The sequence below is a fragment of the Gouania willdenowi genome, chromosome 16 (genome assembly GCF_900634775.1).
Source record: "Gouania willdenowi chromosome 16, fGouWil2.1, whole genome shotgun sequence".
Classification (NCBI taxonomy): domain Eukaryota; kingdom Metazoa; phylum Chordata; class Actinopteri; order Blenniiformes; family Gobiesocidae; genus Gouania; species Gouania willdenowi.
Window position 1 is genome coordinate 34878214 of NC_041059.1, and position 18706 is coordinate 34896919.

An 18706-nucleotide genomic window follows, 5' to 3' on the forward strand; every position below is an offset into this window, starting at 1 on the left:
CAACGTTGCAGGCACAAGAGCGTAATGGCGCCAGTAGCTGCGAGTGTAATAAATTAACTGATTAGTGTCTGTTTATTTTATTTATTGTTATTGTATAATCTTACAAATTAACAGAATCTCGAATTTTCTTTCAGCTTTTCTTTTGCTGTGGCAACCATGTTGCTTTCAACCTGAAATATATTTCAATTCTTTATATTTTTTAGAATCATTGTGTGTTCCTCCATGATGAAGTACCCTGTTCTGCACAGTTTCTCCATGTTTGTGATTAGTCAGACACTGCAAACTCCCTTTTATGTGAGCGCACACGTAGCCAGGTTGGAAAACTCTGGCTTAAATTATCGACTTGATAACCATCTTTGTAGTACAGCTGATCTGAGAGTGAGAAACTCAGCTTTATAATGCAGGCTTCTGGTCACCTGATTTGATGTTCTGTAAAAAAAAAAAAAAGAAGAATCAGAAAATATCAAGTTTCATCCACAAAATCAAGTACAAATAAAGTGGTTTTTAAAAGTTTTCAAATTCTACACTTTTTTTTTTTTACATAAAAATTGCTTTGAAGAAAAGTAAGCGATTACTAACTTTGGTTGTCTGAAGAATGATGACATCCCATAAAACATCACAGTTCCCTCCAAAATAAAAGCACCATATATCCCCCTGTTTTAGCCTCATGTGGGATCTTTCCAATTATGATTATCAAACTCCTGAGTTAAATAATCACAAATCAGTCACTGTTTTTATAGTTCCACTCTCCACTAACATAATGGAGTCTCTATTTTTCAGTCCTTCAGCCATTCCTGATATGGAGTCAAATATAATCCCAGTCTTGGTTCAAGTGGCAGTCGAGTTTAGAGTACAAATGTAATACTTTTCCAGCAGATCTAGAGTTAAACATATTGTGTTGTGTGTGCAGAGTTTACCCTGGATAAGAAGAAAATCATTATTCTTTATGATTCGCAGCAGTAATTTAAACCCACTTTGATTTTTTTTCCCATGTGTACCTAACACCCATTCAGTGACTGTGTGTGTGGCTAAATATAAATAAGTCACGAGGCAGTTTTCTTCCCCCTCGCTCGCTGCTAGAAGTCAATCCCTGAAACTGGACCAAGCTCTAATAGCCTCTTATTGATTGGCCGAGAGCCGATGAGAGCTTCTCTGAACACTTGTTCCTACCTGCTCCTTTAACACCTCCCCTGGCTCTGATATTAGGGAACCAAACACCACCGGCTCTAAGAGCACACCTGCTCAGTCACACGCTGACTCACACACATTGGCAGTGGCAGAAATGCTGGGGTGAAAAAGGGGAACTGAGGATAAGATAAGAGTCTGTGTGTGTTCCTACCCGTATCTGTAACAACTGGCTGCAATGCTCATCAGTTCCTCATCGTTCGTTGAAGGTGTTGCACAGTTGCCTCATTTATTAAACAATGCGTAGGATTGTGTACCAAAAATGTATTATAGCACACAGAAATAAATAATCTGTTTTATAAAACTGTGCATATGCATGATTCCAAGCACTTTTTCCTTTATAAGAAACCTAGAAGTTTACACAGCTGGATTCACTTCATGTCCCACCATCGACATACCCACATTCTGCCATAAATGGTCAAAGGAGTACATGAATAGTATTGCATCTAAACGAGCTGCTGACATATGGGATTTTACGCTCCGTCATGGCAGAAAACACAAGGAAAAGGAATTTCAGAATAAGGAAGAGGTGTTTGTGAGTGCTTGAGGCCAGAAAAGTATAGTATTTATTTGGTGCTCACATGTAGAGGCATCACTAATGAATGAAAAGCAAGTTAGTGACAGCATGTTGTCACTTCTGAGAATAGTGTGAGTGCCACAGAGGGAAATGTGACAGAAGGGAAGAAAAAAGTCTGATCTGGGTGGGGCCAAGGGGGAGTGGCATAGCACCGTCACTGTATGTCTGTTACAGGTGGAGGACAGGAAACACCTGAACCTACCACGCGTAACACCTCATCTGTCGTTAAGGAGAGGAAAGTAGACACAGACGAGGCAGAGCCCACAGAGTAAACAATAAATAACGTTTTAATCTGTTTTTACTAAACTATCAAAGAATATTTCAACAGAGGCTTGTAGCGGTGGACTGTAGGGACACCATCAGCACAATCATTAATTCAGAGACAACAAAGTCCAAAAAACACGTTCAGTTATGAGCAACGTGTGATGTATTTACTGAAATTAGCAGCTGCAATAAATATCTTGTTTAAACTTCATTTACAGCTTGTGAGACCTTGCAGGCTCTCCTCAATGCCAGCCATCCAGGATCACCAACATTCACTGCTCTGATGTTCCTTGTTCCATAGGGATCTATTCTTACATAGGCCCAGATCCCGTTACAGCTTTTTTGTCCAATATCGAGCATTATTTTAACTCTTCTACAAGACATGAGAGGGAAAGAAAGCCATGACCGTACAATGCTGCTCAACATTTGATGATTGCTAAACATTTCCTCACATTTCCTCCGCCCTGTTTATTCTTTATTTGACTGCTATGTTGGGGATCCATCCATCCATCCATCCATTTTCATACCCGCTTATTCCCGTTTATCAGGGTTGCGGGGGTCTGCCGGTGCCAATTTCCGGCTCTCATAGGGCGCTGGGCGGGGGTACACCCTGGACAGGGTGCCAGTCCATCACAGGGCAACACAGACACTCACTCACTCATTCACTCCTATGGGCAATATAGAGAATCCAATCAACCTTACAGTCATGTTTTTGGATTGTGGGAGGAAGCCGGAGTACCCGGAGGAAACCCACACAGCACGGGGAGAACATGCAAACTCCACACAGAAAGGACCCAAGTGTCCACCCCAGGACTTGAACCCAGGACCTTCTTGCTGTGAGGCGGATGTGCTAAGCCTATGTTGGGGATGTTAATAATAAAGGTCAGTGGCCATAAGAGGTGAGTGAGCTAGCTACACTGAAGGCACCAGAACTTCAGCTTTTAAGGGAGCAAAGAGGGGTTGTTTTTAACCTATTCTGCTTGAATTTTGTTTTTTTACCTTGTCTGGTTTTAACGGTATGGGTGGCTCTGGTTCCTGGTTGATGAAGAAACTTTTGGTTTGGTGATGGAGATGCTTGATGCTTGATCTTCATCTTGGCTAGCTAACATCTGGTGCATGGTGCTGTTGTGGTGAGGGTTTATATTGTCTATAAATGCCCTTTCAACACTTTGGTGGTTGAATTGGTCTAAAAAATGTTGACATTATAATTTATCAGCAATAATTTGTGGGACAATTTATTCTACAGCAAAATCACAGGCCTACTCTCCACAGACCACCCACTTTAATGCTCTAATGCAGTGATTCTCAACTGGTGGGTTGGGACCCAAAAGTGGGTGGGCCGAGGAAAGCTGGGCAAAGAAAACTACTTAATGTCTATCATGTTGGTCTTTCATATTGAAAGAAACTTTTCTTTTGACAGGCCTGCTGTGAAATGCATGTTGCACAGCAAAATATATTGATTTATGTTTTAAAAAAGATTATTATGCATGTTTTCAGCAGCTATCTTTGAAAAAAAAAAACTACATTTGGTTGGTTGAATTAAAAAAAAAAGAAAAGTGGGTCGCGATTTGATGACCGAGGCAAATTGTGGGTCCCAGGGTGAGATGAGTTGAGAACCCCTGCTCTAATGATCACCTACATGGGCATGGTACTTGTTAGGGGAGATATGGTACAGCCAGCCATAATGCTGAATTCTAGGCTCTGCTACATGGTGGTGAGGTCAGCTAAGAAGAAGCAGAACTGCAGGTCCTGGTGGTAGGTTTTCACCAAGTTTGCAATTGAATCAGGCACGAAAAGAAGTTTAAGACGCTCCATAGAATATTGCATGGAACTGGGCCAAGGCCATTGTCAAGGTCGGAAAAGACCACATGCAAGTTGCTCTCCTTTTGGCCAGATGCATCTGATAGCAGATCATGCTGGTGTTCTTTAGGTACCCAGTGTCACAGGTCTGGTTGCGTCTGTCAGGTTCATGTCTTGTTTAGTTCGTCTTGTCTAGTCTCAGCCCCCTGCATGCACACCTGATGATGTTTTCCTCTGATTCCCACCCCTACTAATTAGCTTGCCCTGCTCACGGTCTCTGTCAGTCTGTCTTGTCATGTCACCCAAGCCACCGTCAGGTCCTCTGTTTCCAGCGTTCCAAGGATTGGAGATATTTTCATGAACTCTATGCCTAGATGATCGTATGATCATGGACAATAAACAGTCACTGTAAGTCACCTGAGTCCTCTGGTTGCATCCCTGACACCCAGAAGAACAACGTTCTAGTTTCCTGTTAATTGGTATCTACCAATTGGTTTTCTTCAATGTCGCTGGTCAACCTTTGAGCTATGATGCTAAATCATATCTTACTTTAAACATTGAAGAGTCTGATAGGCCAGAGTTGGCTGATGTTAATGGATTCTTTCTTTTTAGGTATCTGTAGTCCTCTGGCTTAGCATTGTGCCTTAGGATTGTTCGTTTCATCCAGGCAGAATGCATTAGCCTCCATAAAAAGCAAAGAACATTAGGGGCATTCTTATATACCCCACGTGGGACACTTTAAGGCTTAACAAAATCCTTACCTGCCTGACTGTTCTCTACCTCTTTCCATTTGGGAGGGCCAACATCCATTTTAGCGCTCAGAAGCAGTTTAGAGCCTCTTTTATGGTTTTCAGAGTACATGTCGTCTTCTTGGTGAAAAGGCATTTCAAAAAGGTAATGGGTCTCTAAAGACGTTAGTTTTTGTCCATTCTTTCTTCCTCGGCCATCATTTTTCTGCACACATCAAGGATTTCAGATGCCTCTTGATTTTTTAAACTGATATTATATATATATATATATGTTTTTTTTTTAAGATATAATAATGCATTGGATTTTATATAGTGCTTTATCATAGACACTCAGGTCTGCTATTAAGGCTTCCCACATAGTTTTCTTTATAGTTCTAGGCCTGTTCATTTTCGGCTTATTGTGCTTTTTCTTTCTTGAAGGTTTCCCCAGCTGGATGGGCTTCACACCCTCTTTTGGTCCTTGTTAGTAAGTAATGCAATGGTTTAAGTCATACTTGGAGGAGCGAAGCTATTTTGTAAGCATTGGAAACTTTGAATCTGACAGATTACCAATGTCCTCAGGGATCTGTTCTTGGACCCCTTCTGTTTAGCCTTTACATGCTTCCTTTAGGACAAATTTTACAGAACTGTAAGGTTGATTATCAGAGCTATGCAGATGACACACAACTATATCTATCACTGAACCCAGATGACCATGGTCCCATTGAGGTGTTGTGTGACTGTTTAGAAAAAGTAAACTGCTGGATGAGTGAAAACTTCCTTCAACTAAACCATGACAAGACGGAGGTGATTGTCTTTGGTAACAAGGAAAAGAGGACTGCTGTCAGCAATTATCTTGAGTCTCGATCTTTAAAAGCTAAAGACCAAGTCAAAAACCTTGGTGTTCTGATTGACTCAGATCTTACATTCAGCAGTCAGATCAAATCTATCACAAAAACAGCCTTCTACCACCTAAAGAACATCTCCAGAGTGAACGGTTTAATGGCTCAGAAAGATCAGGAGAAACTGGTCCATGCTTTTATCTCCAGCAGACTGGACTATTTTAATGGTCTTCTGACAGGAATCCCCCAAAAGAACATCAAACAGCTACAGCTGGTTCAGAACGCTGCAGCTCGGGTCTTAACCAGAACAAAGAGGTCAGAGCACATTACTCCAGTTTTAAAGTCTTTACACTAGCTCCCAGTCAGCCTCAGAATAGACTTTAAAGTTTTGCTGCTGGTGTATAAATCTGTGAATGGGTTTGGTCCAGAATACATCAGTGACATGTTAGTCAGGTATGAACCCAGCAGGTCTCTCAGATCTATGGACACAGATCAGATAGTGGAGCCCAGAGTTCACAGTAAACATGGTGATGCTGCTTTTAGTTGTTATGCTGCAAAGAAGTGGAACAAACTGCCAGCGGAGCTGAAGTCAGCATCCAATGTGAACATTTTTAAATCAAAGTTAAAGGCACTTTTTTTCTCTACTGCATATGATTGAGAGAGAGATTTTTTGTCATGTTGTTGATGTAATGATGATTTTACTGATGATTTTAATTGATTTTACTGATGATTTTAATTGATTTTACTGATGATTTTAATTGATTTTACTGATGATTTTAATTGTTCTTATTGATTTAAATGTTTTTATTGATTTTAAACAATTGAATGTTTTATCATGTAAAGCACATTGAGTTGCCTTGAGTATGAAATGCGCTATATAAATAAATTTGCCTTGCCTTGCCTTGCCTTGTTCTGTGCTCATAATGTCCTATGAATTTTGGTTTGGCTTCAGTCACTGGATTTCACTCGAAAGACTTGAGTTACAGAGCTGGAGATAGGCACCTGCAGACCCCCGCGACCCTGAAAGAAGGAGCAAGCGGGTCAGATGGATGGATGGACTTGAGTTACTTCTGAGGAAGTAGTGACATCCTGCATATTTTAAATATCTCTGAAAAGCCAGGCGTGTTAGGCTTTCAGTTTTCTGGTGTTTTAGACAGAGTGAGTTTCCAACCCTCCCATCTGTCGTGTAGTCCTGGCTGTCGCGCAGAGTGGGACAGATGTTCTTTTGTAGACAAGATTGCTGTAAATCTAAGATATGACACAATGACAGGTGCCAAATGTCTGAGTGTTTTCATGCTGATGTCTGTATGTCATTATCTGATGTGGAGCCTGCAGCAGATTACCAAATGCTACTGATATCAACATTTTAACAATAATCTGATCCATGCTCTGAATCATTCAAAGACAAAATGATTGAAAATGGCAAAGGAACAAAATAACATTAGATTTTATCATCAGATTTTAAATCTATGTTCAGGTGAACTAAACACATCTCTAAACACTTGTCATCTCATATCATTGAGATCCAATAGGTTTTAACAGGATGTTAGCTCCTTTAAAAAATATTTGTATTGCTGACTATGTAAAGCATATGTAAAATTTAATTATGTATTCATTCATTTTGATTATCCTCACTCAGTGTTAAGTCTGATTACTGTACTCAACAAACATGAAAAAGACAGTTAGATTCTAGCTTAATTAAAACATCCATCCACCAGTATCAGATATCTCCAGTCTAAGGCTACATTCAAACTTCAATAGTCTTTCAAACACAGACTGGTTACAGTAAGAGTCCTCAAGCTTTGCATGCATAGAAGTGTCACCCCATATACTGTACGTGTACTTCCTCCATTGCTCCATCATTGCTATCATCTATTTTTTCAATGCTTCCGCTGGACAGAATTGTGACGTTTCACTATATAGTGACGTAAAAATATCAAATGCGCATCAAATCCTTAGGTTGCATTGAAAAAAATATGATCTGTATCTGATTCAGGACCACATATGAAAGTGGTCTAGATCTGATTTGAGTGTTCGCACTTAAAGAAATCTGACCTGGTTACTTGATGCTCAAATCCAATTTGGGCCACTTTTACCTGTAGTCAGAACATAGCTTAAATCTCTTCTCATGAGTTATTCAATTCAATTCAACTCAACTTTATTTATATAGCGCAAAATACAACAAAGTCATCTCAAAGCGCTAAACAAATTATAAAGCCTACAGTAAAAAAGAAAGAACCCAAAAAGATCCACATGAACAAGCATTTAGCGATAGTGGGAAGAAAAAACTCCCTCTCTTTTATAGGAAGAAATCTCCAGCGGAACCAGGTTCAGAGGTGTTAGCCACCCGCTTTGACTGGTTGTGTTAATGAACAGAGGGACAAATAGGATAGGATAGAGGATTGTCGGATAGTCCATCCGAGTGTTCCAGACTAGTTGAGTCATGAACCATTGATCAGTCCATCCGGGTGTTCCAGATTAGTTTAGCCGTGAACCATGGATCTGGAACCGCCAGCTCCAGCATCAAGACACCTGAAACAGAAAAGAGAGCGGAGAGCGAGGAGAAGGCACAGACTGCAGAAGAATAAAAAAATATATATAAGGTGTATATTAGTGTAAATGGTGTGAAGCAGTGTGAGCAGTATGATGGATTATGCAACGAGGAACAGAAGTGGGGGGTTGTCTACAACCTGACACAACTGTGTCTGACTGGACATCATCCCATTGCAGCCCATTAGAGCTATGTGTAGTAGGTGGATCATGTTTGAATATAATGTTGATGTTCTACTATATAATCTTAGTTCTTTGCTCCTATTTTTAGGTTTAGAGCTTTGTTTGTAGTGGTTAGGTTAATGCTGTTATTAAGGGTGTGCGATCTGACGATATTAGATTGTTAAGGATTACAGCATGACGACGATCTCCCAAATCATGGAAATCGTAGAACCGTCTGTAGTTTACATTTGAACCCTTGCGGTGCCGTGTCTGTGTCATATGTCTGTCGTCCATACACAGAACATCCAATGTTTTTTTCTCTGCCAAATCACACCATTTGCTAGTCAGCATGTCAGCATTACATACATTAATTAAGATTTATTAAGCGCTTAAACAGGGCAGAAGTACGGTCCGCTCCCCCTCCCCCCTAGTGCACGGAGACGCAGAGTTAGCTGTGCTGCTTCCTCTGCATTAGCGACTGTTTGCCAGAGGCTCAGTGCAGATGTCTGTCTGTCTGTAAAACTCCATCAGTTGTTGAAGCACAGAAATATGCTTGAGAAAACACTGCATGTGTTTCTCTTCTATAACTAACTCTGTCGCTGCACTGTAGCAGAGATCTGCTGCTGCTGTTGCTCACATTTTCATATTCTTAAAGAGACAGTGTCCTGAATGTGATTTACTTTAAAAAAAACTACTTTCAGCAACTCAGAGCTGCCCTGAAAAAAGCAACACAAGAAAATTTAATCATATTTCAGCCTTAATGTAGGAAAAAGTCAAAAGTGATACAAAATATTGATATTGTGCTGCTAGTGATTAATAAAAGGGTCTTTGTGGCATTTTTCTTCACTGACTTTGACCCATTATTGTAATACTATTGGAAAAAAAGGGGGGGAAAATGGAGTTTATATCACCTATTGCCATTTTGAGGAAAAATATAGAGATTTGAATATTGGTCCATATCACCCAGGCCTAATGTAAGCAAAGCAGTAATGTTTTATCTTGTAAAGGATATGATTGTCTAAACTGTGTGAAATGAGGCGTTCAAACACTGTTTAAAGTAGGATTTTATTAATATGAGTGTTTTACCTCAATAACAAATATAAATCACTAGAATGATATGTTGCCTTGTTATGTAGCAAGTGTTGCTAATACTAATGCTACACCACTTTAGTTAAACAAAGTAATAAGACTGTGTGACTACAATAACTTGTCAGCCTTTTTGTTTGATGTTAATTGTACTAGGAACCAGTTTGATGAAGTGCTTACATACAATTTAAAAAAAAAATTATAATAATTACCTTGTCCTAAATTATCATTTATTCCTTTTTTCCATTTAGGGTAATGATTTTAAGAAGGTGATTTGGTTGTTGTTTTATTGGTAAATAACTTTAAAATAGTCTAAATGATTTGAATGAAATAAAACATGATAAAATCGTGATCGTGATTTCACAAAGAAAAAATCGTGATGTGATATTTTTCCCATATCGCCCACTCCTAGCTATTATACGGTATACACTTTAGCATATAAGTAGGTTTTGAGTTTACTTTTAAAGGTGGAGAGAGTATCAGCTTCCCGTACTAAGACTGTGAGCTGGTTCCAAAGGGGAGGAGCCTGGTTGCTGAACGCTCTGCCTCCTGTTCTACTTCTAGATACTTTAGGAACTTCCAGGAGACCAGCAGACTGAGAGCGGAGTGATCTGCCCGGACGACAGGGCACTAATAGGTCTCTAAGATATACAGGAGCTTGATCATGTAGAGCTTTGTATGCTAACAGGAGGATTTTAAACTCTATTCTAGATTTTACAGGAAGCCAATGGAGGGAAGTCAACACTGGAGAAATATGCTCTCTCCTGTTAGTATCTGTTAGTATTCTAGCTGCAGCATTCTGAATTAACTGGAGACTTTTTAGTGAGTTACTAGAACATCCTGACAGTAGGGAGTTACAATAATCTAGTCTAGATGTAACAAATGCATGGATTAGTTTTTCAGCTTCATTCTGGGCCAAGATATTCCTGATTTTAGAGACAGCATGTGCAGACAAGTAGGAAAAAAAAAAAAAAAAAAAGAGATATAACGGAGGTGGAAGAACGTCAGTATCAAAGATATCACCTAAGTTTTTTACTGTGGTGCTGGGTGACAGAGTAATGACTATTTGCTCTGATAATTTATCTCTGAGGTGTTCTGGACCAAATACAATCACTTCAATTTTATCCTGGTTAAGAAGGAGAAAGATTCGGCTCATCCAGGATGTGATGTCTTTAGGACAGGTCTGGAGTTTTAATAACTGATGAGTTTCATCTGATTTCACTGAGAGATAAAGCTGTGTATCATCTGCATAGCAATGGAAATTTATATTATGTTCGCTGATAATGTTACCTAGTAGAAGCATATATTATGTAAAGAGTATTGGTCCTAAAACTTAACCTTGTGGAACTCCATGACTAACTCTGGCGTGCGCTGAGGAGAGATTATTAACCTGAACAAAGTGGGTTCTGTCTGATAAATAGGATTTAAACCAACCCAGCACTGTTTCTTTAATCCCAAAAACACTTTCCAGTCTCTGCAGCAGTAGATGATGATCCACTGTATCAAAGGCTGCACTGAGATCTAAGAGCATCAGAACTGAGACCAACCCTCTGTCTGAGGCTAAGAGGAGATCATTGGTTACTTTTACTAAGGCAGTCTCTGTGCTGTGATGGGCTCTAGAGCCAGACTGAAAGCTCTCATATAAATTGTTCCTATGTAGGTGATCACATAGTTGACCTGCAATGACTTTTTCAAGATTTTTGGAAACAAAAGGGAGATTGGATATTGGCCTAAAATTGGACAAGTCACTTGGATCAAGGGTTGTTTTTTTAAGGAGAGGTTTTATTACAGCGGTTTTAAAGGCCTGTGGTACACAACCTGTTAGTAGAGATGTGTTAATCCAGTTCACCTTATTAGTGCAAATTAGTGGAAGAACATCTTTAAATAGTGGAGTTAGGATTGGATCTAAAAGACAGGTTGTTGTTTTAGAAGCACTAACTATTGAGGTCAGTTCAGATAGACCAATAGGAGTGAAACTCTGTAAATACATGTTGGGGATACCTCAGGAGCTGCTTTGTTTAAGAGATTATTGAGCACTCCTGCAGGGGGGACATTAGCTTTGTTTGTAATTGTTAGAATTTTATCAGTAAAGAAGTTGATGAAGTCATCATTGATGTTATCTAATGACTGACCACAAATAATTTTATTATTTGTAGTATATCATCCTCCTGCCCCCTATTGCTTTTTGTCTGATTTGTTGCTGAGATAAAGGTCTGTGGTCTCCTCTTCATCTGCAGGTGAATGACCGTTTGGACCGGTACTGCTGTGGCTTTACACCAGATCCTGCAGAGCTCTGTGTGGAAAACCGGTTGCACAGCAGATGTAGCAGCTCCGAGGACTTACTCTTGGTTCACATCTTGGTAAGAATACCATCCAGATGTTAAAGATGTGCATCCATTAGTGTGATGTCATAATCAGTGGCCTGAAAGGGGTTATAAACACTAAGGGGCATTAAAATACAACAATCATAAATGTGCAACATATTGTATTTAGACATGAAATACCAAGAGTGGAGTTGTAGAATTTCCATTCTGGAATTGTAGAGATCATTTTTTTAATATGGTGAAATGTAATCATAAAATCATGGAAATAATTCAATGTTTTGTTTGTATTGCCTCTTGGTATAAAGGGTGCAGGGGATATTCATTTTGTATGGATCTACTTACATTTTTCACAGCTGTTTCTTTGTTGGCTTTAGCTATTATTGAAAAAGCATACGATGAGTTAAATTCATTTTAAAGTGGCCCAACTGAGATTATTCTGAAGTCAATGATGTGTATACCTGTTTTTGTTTTCTTCTAAAAACAAATACATATGCAATGATAGCAGAAAAATGCTTGTCTTCTCTCTCTCTGTTAAAATACAAGAAGGATTATGGAATATGAAATTCTTTGAGATGTAATGCGTATTAAACCAGCATTAGCTGCTTGAATACGAACCTGGTTTTATCACACATCTAATTTGATTCAGATAATTTGAAGTTATTTTCTAGTTTTTTCATGCTTTCTAGACTTTCTTTTCCTCTGTTACTTTGAGATGACTTTTACAGAGGTCATTTGTTTTGTTTTGTATTGTATTCCACATTGATGCTGGTGTTTCTTCTTCTCTCTGTTTAGGTCAGGAATGCTGATCCCTCCAGGCTGGTGTTCATAGACAACGCAGGCCGACCGCAGCAGTCCACAGACAACCTCAACTTCAGGCTGGTGGAGGGCATAGACGAGTGAGTACAGAGGAAAAGGTTGATTAGTGGTTTCACATAACGTCCCAATGACACAGAAGGTGAAGTGTTCACATTACTTCCAACTGGAAACCTTCTGTGCACAGGAGGAACTGTGTTCTTGTGCTGCTGCTGTTTGGTGTCTTAACTCCAACATTAGTTCTTGATAAATCCAAAACAATGAAGACAAGAGCACGCAGAGAGTCAAACACCCTCCAAGCTCTAAATCTCCTCTTAATTTATCTGGATCAATGATCCTGATCACGACACCTTGGTCATTCACACATTAAAGGCTTAGATGTCGTAGTTGTGCTGTAGTATGATTATAACAGCCTTGCCCCAAAACAGTTCTGTGGGAGCCATCCACCTGCCCATGGCGCCCGTCCTGTTCAACAATTTAGTTGCTCCCTGATGCAGGAGACTCTTCAATGGTCAGTCTCACCTCCTGCACTTAGCCGGGATGGATCGGCAAAATGGATCTCTTCAGAGCGATGGAAGTTCTGTTTCCTCTGCATTGCCACCACCATACCACTTGCTCAGTCGGATAAGTTCACGGGAGAGTTAGGAGATTTCAGCCCACTGCCTTTCCATCTGAAGCCACTAAAATCACCTTTAGCATCTCGCATCTCTCAGAGAAGGCTCTCGTCTGGGCTACGGCTGAATGGAATCGGGGATCAGAGCTCTGTTTCTCATTATCAGCCTTCACCACAACTTTTTCCCATGTCTTCCAGCAAAAACAGCCAGGTAGGGAAGCAGCCAGAGCCCTAGTCAAGATCAGGCTGAGTCGCAGGAGCATTTGAGATCACACTATAGAATTCTGAACACTAGCTGCTGACAGCGGCTGGATCTCTGCTGCTTTGTTGGACACATTTTTTCGCTGGACTTTCCGAAAGTATAAAAGAGGTTTTCATTGCTGGTGACCTTTTGTGACTTGGACTCTTAGATCGCTTTGGCCATCCACAATGGCAAGTGTCTCGAGTAAAGGCAGGTAGATAAGAGAGGGCCTCTGCATTTACTGCAGTGAACAAGAGTGGGGGCAGGGGGGTCAATGACTCTGAACCTCTCTTTGATTACAAACCTGCCTGCCCCTCAGGAAATTTCTGCCTGTGCTTGTTTGACTCCCGTGCACCAAAGCTCTGGCTATCTATTAAAAGAACTGAATTATCTTACTCTGTGTCTGCTTTTGGGTTCTCTCCTTACCTGTGTGACATTATGTTTGCGCAGATTGCAGGAACGTGCTGCACACTTAACCAACCCACATAACGCAAATGGAAGAGCTGCGCTTCAATGTGGCTGCACTCTGTTGTGGATCAACACAACTTGCCAATATGAGACATTTCATTTTGTAGACCTTACGCTATTTACAGCAATGACGACTGCTGTCCCTAACTTGCTTTCAATTTATTATTGATGCCACTGCTGTGAGCACCAATTACAAAATTTACTTTTTCTGGCCTCCATCACTCATAAACAGCTCTTTCTTCTTCTGAAACTCTTTTTCCTTGTCTCTCCTGCCATAATGGATCATAAAATCTCATTGGTCAGCAGGTTGTTTCATTCAAAACCCATTCATTGACCAATCTTTGATCAATAATGGTAGAATGAAGGTGTGTTGAGAGCAGGTAATTAAGTGCAAACGTCTAGGTGTGCTGTGACCGCCAGCTTCATTAGCTGATAGTGGCCTACACAAGGTGGCTGAAGTTCATCAGTAAATGCGGAACAACCAGATCCACCATTTTGTTGGGTCACAGGATTGGCCACCACCACCTACTATGAGCCAGGTGGCTTCACTGAAGCAACCAGAATCACCATTTAGATGGGTAACGGATTGTGTAACAACACCTCCTAGAATTCTAATGTGCAACATGGCGACGAGCATGTATCAGGAAATGACAGGTTTGAAAAATCCTGGCTGCTCTAAAAGAACTTTTAAAGAAATGTGGGCTTTGGCAGCGTGTGGAGCGTGAAAGGCTTGAAGGGATGATTTGACGCAGGCGAGGCGTGGCGTTTAATCATTCTACCTGTGTATTTATATGCAGTGAGCGGCTGGGATCGGGAGTGAGAGTCACCACGCCAGCAGTGTGGTTTCGAGCGTAGAACCACAGCGTGGGAAGATGACCCCTCCAGCCGACTGAGAGGCGGAGCACAAGCTCTGCACTGGAACGCAAAGTTATTGACGTGGGTGGAGAAAATAAGAAAACCTTAACTGCCAGCTACTGTCTCTGTGTCTGTGCCAACAGAACCCTTACCTGAGCATTCAGCTTGAAAAAGAAAATAACCCCAAAAAAGTTTAGTATCAGTCACCAGCCCCTCCAGATATCTGGAATGTTGCGATTGCAACTTTTAATGCAAACTTTACTAATCCGAGTGAATTCTGAGCAGCCCAGCAAATATTTAATTAGATTAAACTTTATTTATATAGAGCCAATTACAACAATAGTCTTCTCATAGTACTCATCACAAAATATAGAATTGTTAGAAAAAAATAACAATTCTACATGAACAAGCATCAGCTACTGTGGGGAGAAAAAACTCCCTTTTTACGGGAAGAAATCTCTGTTAGAACCAGGCTCAGAGGTGGAGAACATCTGCCTCACCTGGTTGGGGTTAGTGGACAGAAAGAGAAAGAGGAGAACAGAATATTACAGACTGGTTATACTGGGAACCACAGATCAGGAAGTGCCAGCTCCAGCGTCAAGGCACCTGAAACAGAAAAGAGAGAGAAGAGCGAGGAGAAAGCTCAGACTGCAGAAAAACATGGCAACACCTGGTGCTAGACTAGAGAATGGGGTGGGAATGTGTGGTGTGGACATCAGTGTAAATGTTGTGTAAGCAGTGTGATGGGTATGTTACAGGGGTCACTACTGTGTCTGTGTGGACAGCATCTGTTGGAGGACTATGGGGAGATGGAATTAGGATGTGGTTGGTTGAATAGCAGGGTCAGAAGTAGGAGATGAGGCTACACCTTAACCACAACAGTGCCTGTCTGGGCATCACATGCATCCAACGTCCACCACTCTTCACCCACGATACGGAGGTGTTGGTGGTGGATTTTGTTTAGATGTAATGTTGGCATTCTATTATTATGTCCACCCTGCAACTTTATAGCAATTTTGATCAATCTGACTGAGCCCAGATCCTTCGGCCCTGGTACATCATCATGTCAGTCTACACACTTGATTCTTAGTTGTCATAACGTATCATTTAACAACATAAGGTTTCCTGATGTGCTGCGTAAAAGTGGAGGTAAATTGTTTCGCTCTGAGGAAACAAACAAAAGTCATCACTTGAAAGGCCATTTTAACGTTTCGGAGAACGACAGAGACGCAACAACAAGTGACCAAGACTGATGCAGTGGACTTAAGATCTATTACCAATACCTCGTGTGTAGTGGGTTGTAGTGTGTTTGTGTTTGTTGTTGTGTGTGTGCGCATATGTGTGTCTACTTCTGTAAATGGAAATGTAGGTAATTACGGCTGCAAAGGGATTTGTGTGCACGTGAACCTGATCATCTTAAATGTTTAAACTGATGTTTTTGGCAGCTCATAATCCACATTTATTGTATCACATACTGTATATATAAAATAATCTGTCTCTGGTTTTTAATACATTTGTGAGGATCAGGTTGTTTGCTGCACAGCATTAAATATTTCCCTTTTCAAAGTGTCAATCCTGTATTTATGAGATTCTTACAGGAAATGTATCATTTATTTATTTGTTTTCTTAATTATTACAACTTAAACAACTAATTATTATCTGTTTAATATTCTCTGCACTGTAAACCTTTAACATGTAACATCGAAATGATCCTTGTCTTGTTAAATTGTTAAGTATTCAAATGCAATCCATTTTTTGTGTTTTTTTTTCTTTGAAAAATTGACCTGTTTATTCATAGTTGTGGAAAATAATGAAGCCTTAATACTGATACTTTTGCTGCAACCATTTAAAAACACTGCCAAAATATTGATGTTTTCGGCTGCAACAATCATATATATATATATGAATGTATGTGAAATCGTGGAGGGACTGATGTGATCTTTTGATCAAGCAATTAGAATCCACCACAGGAGCCCTTTAATAAGGAAAACATGAGGAAAGGGATTTGAACTTAAGCAAATAATGAGGGAAAACATACAACATCCAACCCCAGGAAATATTTTGTTCTGTAACAAACCTTTTAAATACTACAGAAAACTACTGAAAGTTGAATCATGTTTTTTTGTCACATATCCACAGATGTCCTTCCTGTGCCAAAGATAGTGCTGTCAAGAGATTTAAAAAATTAATCATCCTCTGTAATTAATAGTCTAATTAATCTTTTTTTTAATCACACCTCAAAATTGCTAAGAAACGCCTTCAACTTGAAGTATTTTCATTTAAATGACATTATTGTGGCAGATCAAAACATTGATTTATAACAAAGTGGCTTTATAAAGTAATTTATTGTTTGTCTTTAACAGACTTGAACAGATGCAGGCGTAACATTTACATTTCGCTGTATTTGAGACTAGTCCCATGGGCTACGTGCCATATTGCTGTGTACTTTTGTCAATCTTCAAATAATAGAAACTGCAAATGAAATAAAAGGTCATATGTAGTGCTATTTTTTGTCAGTCACAATGTGCTTGCTGCATGTTGCAGATAGCATTGACTGGGCGTCTGTGCTAGCGACATGTTTAGCATTGAGGTGGTAGCTGCAAAGCTCTGGTGATAAGGCAAACTCTTCTTTGCACAAAACTAGGCTTTAGTTTTCCATCCGGTGTTTTTAAAAGCCAAAATTAACTCAAACAAAGCTGAGCAGCTCAACAGTATCCCGTCTTGTATTGTAGCCTGTGCATGCGATTAATGGCGTTATTTTTTTTTAGCGCGTTATTTTCTCCTGTAACTAATTAATCGCAATTAACACGTTAAAGTGAGCGACAGCCCTAACAAAGGCCAATGTGTGCTCTATCAAAATAAAGCCTGATGTCTCTGGTCAATGTACAGACAGGATTGAGAACATGATCACTATTGGATCTTCGGGCTCAGAGATGTTTTTTGACCAATGACTGAACAAACTAAAGTTCTTCTCTCTCATCAGGTTTCCAGAGAAAGCGGTGTCTGTGCTTCGCTCAGGGTGTCTGGGAAGTCTTCTTCTGCGCTCCCTTTACACAGATCGTGAGTTCTGGGACAGCCAGGGAGGAGCCAGGGGTCTGGGTTCTCTCATCAACATGGTCGAGCAGCGCGGGAATATTTTGCTCCGGCATATACGTGACAAAAAGCTCCGCCTCAAGAGTGATTTGTGACTGAGCTGTTAAGATAAAAACAGAGCTGGGGATGGTGTGATGACGTGATTGAGGACAGGTTCTATCATTCAAAGTTCCATTGTGTCAATTTGATCTATTCTTTTTGATTTTGTCACTGTATTTTTCTCACTGATCAATAAAAAAGAAGAGGAATCCTCATTAAAATGAACAAATCAGTCATCAGATGTTTTTGTTACTCACTGTTTCACAAAGTAATTTCTTTGGGAAAATGAAGTGAGAAAACAAAGAGTCAGGCTCTATCTGAGATAATTTAATCTAGGATAACTAGGTTATGCTGGTTCGTATCTAGGTTTTATGAATGATGAAACAGTTTAATCTCCTCAGCTCTGATCAGGACAGGAAGCTTTAGAGCAGTGATCGGCAACTGGAGGTCCAGGGGCCATGCTCGGCCCTTGCTCTAATTTTGTGCACAGTAAACGCACAAAATGAGTTTGAAATTACAAAAAGTACATTAGAAAACAAAATATACAAGATGATTACAACAAAAAGACAGGAAAAAATGAGAAAGACATTTACAGTTACACAAAAATTGCTCGACAAAAAAGAAACAAAATTACTTTATAAACGCACAAAAAGATAACAAAATAGAAAAGACAAAAAAGCACAAAATTAGGGGAAAAGAATACACAAAACACTCTCAGAATACACCAGGTGACTCCAAAAACAGAGAAAAATAAGAAATTTAAAAAAAGGACAACAGAAACACACAATGACAAAATATACACAAAAAATGACTTAACTGTGTGTGCGTGCATGTAACCCAAACCTCATGTAACAATGGGAGGAACTATGAGAGGATGACCATGAGAAACACAGCATATAGAAATAGATGAAAATGTTCTACGGCTGCTCTTTTACTGCAGACACAAACTGTAGCATGAACTTCACATGCTCTCTGATGAGCACTATCCCCCAAAGTCATCTTAACCTTTTAACACAGATCAAAGAAATAAATACAGCAATACACCAGAAAGCTTTATTCATTGTGT

At 39.9% G+C, this 18706-nt stretch overlaps 1 protein-coding gene across 4 annotated transcripts in view; it reads left to right on the forward strand.

The window, feature by feature from the left end:
- The window catches only part of gask1a (golgi associated kinase 1A), a 45531-nt gene extending 27769 nt beyond the window's left edge, over positions 1 to 17762 (forward strand). Inside the window, exons 4-7 of one of the 4 annotated variants that reach the window (XR_003675832.1) lie at positions 11432 to 11554; positions 12311 to 12414; positions 14451 to 14589; positions 17492 to 17575. Coding sequence is in view for 3 of the 4 variants with exons in the window: in XM_028471240.1 (XP_028327041.1) it covers positions 11432 to 11554; positions 12311 to 12414; positions 17492 to 17696 (432 nt within the window). In the remaining variant the exon portion in view is untranslated. Of the gene's footprint in view, positions 1 to 11431; positions 11555 to 12310; positions 12415 to 12759; positions 12895 to 14450; positions 14685 to 17491 lie in introns of those variants that run through there. The other 3 variants (XM_028471240.1, XM_028471242.1, XM_028471241.1) reach the window with 3 other exon arrangements.
- Positions 17763 to 18706: the final 944 nt, after the last annotated feature.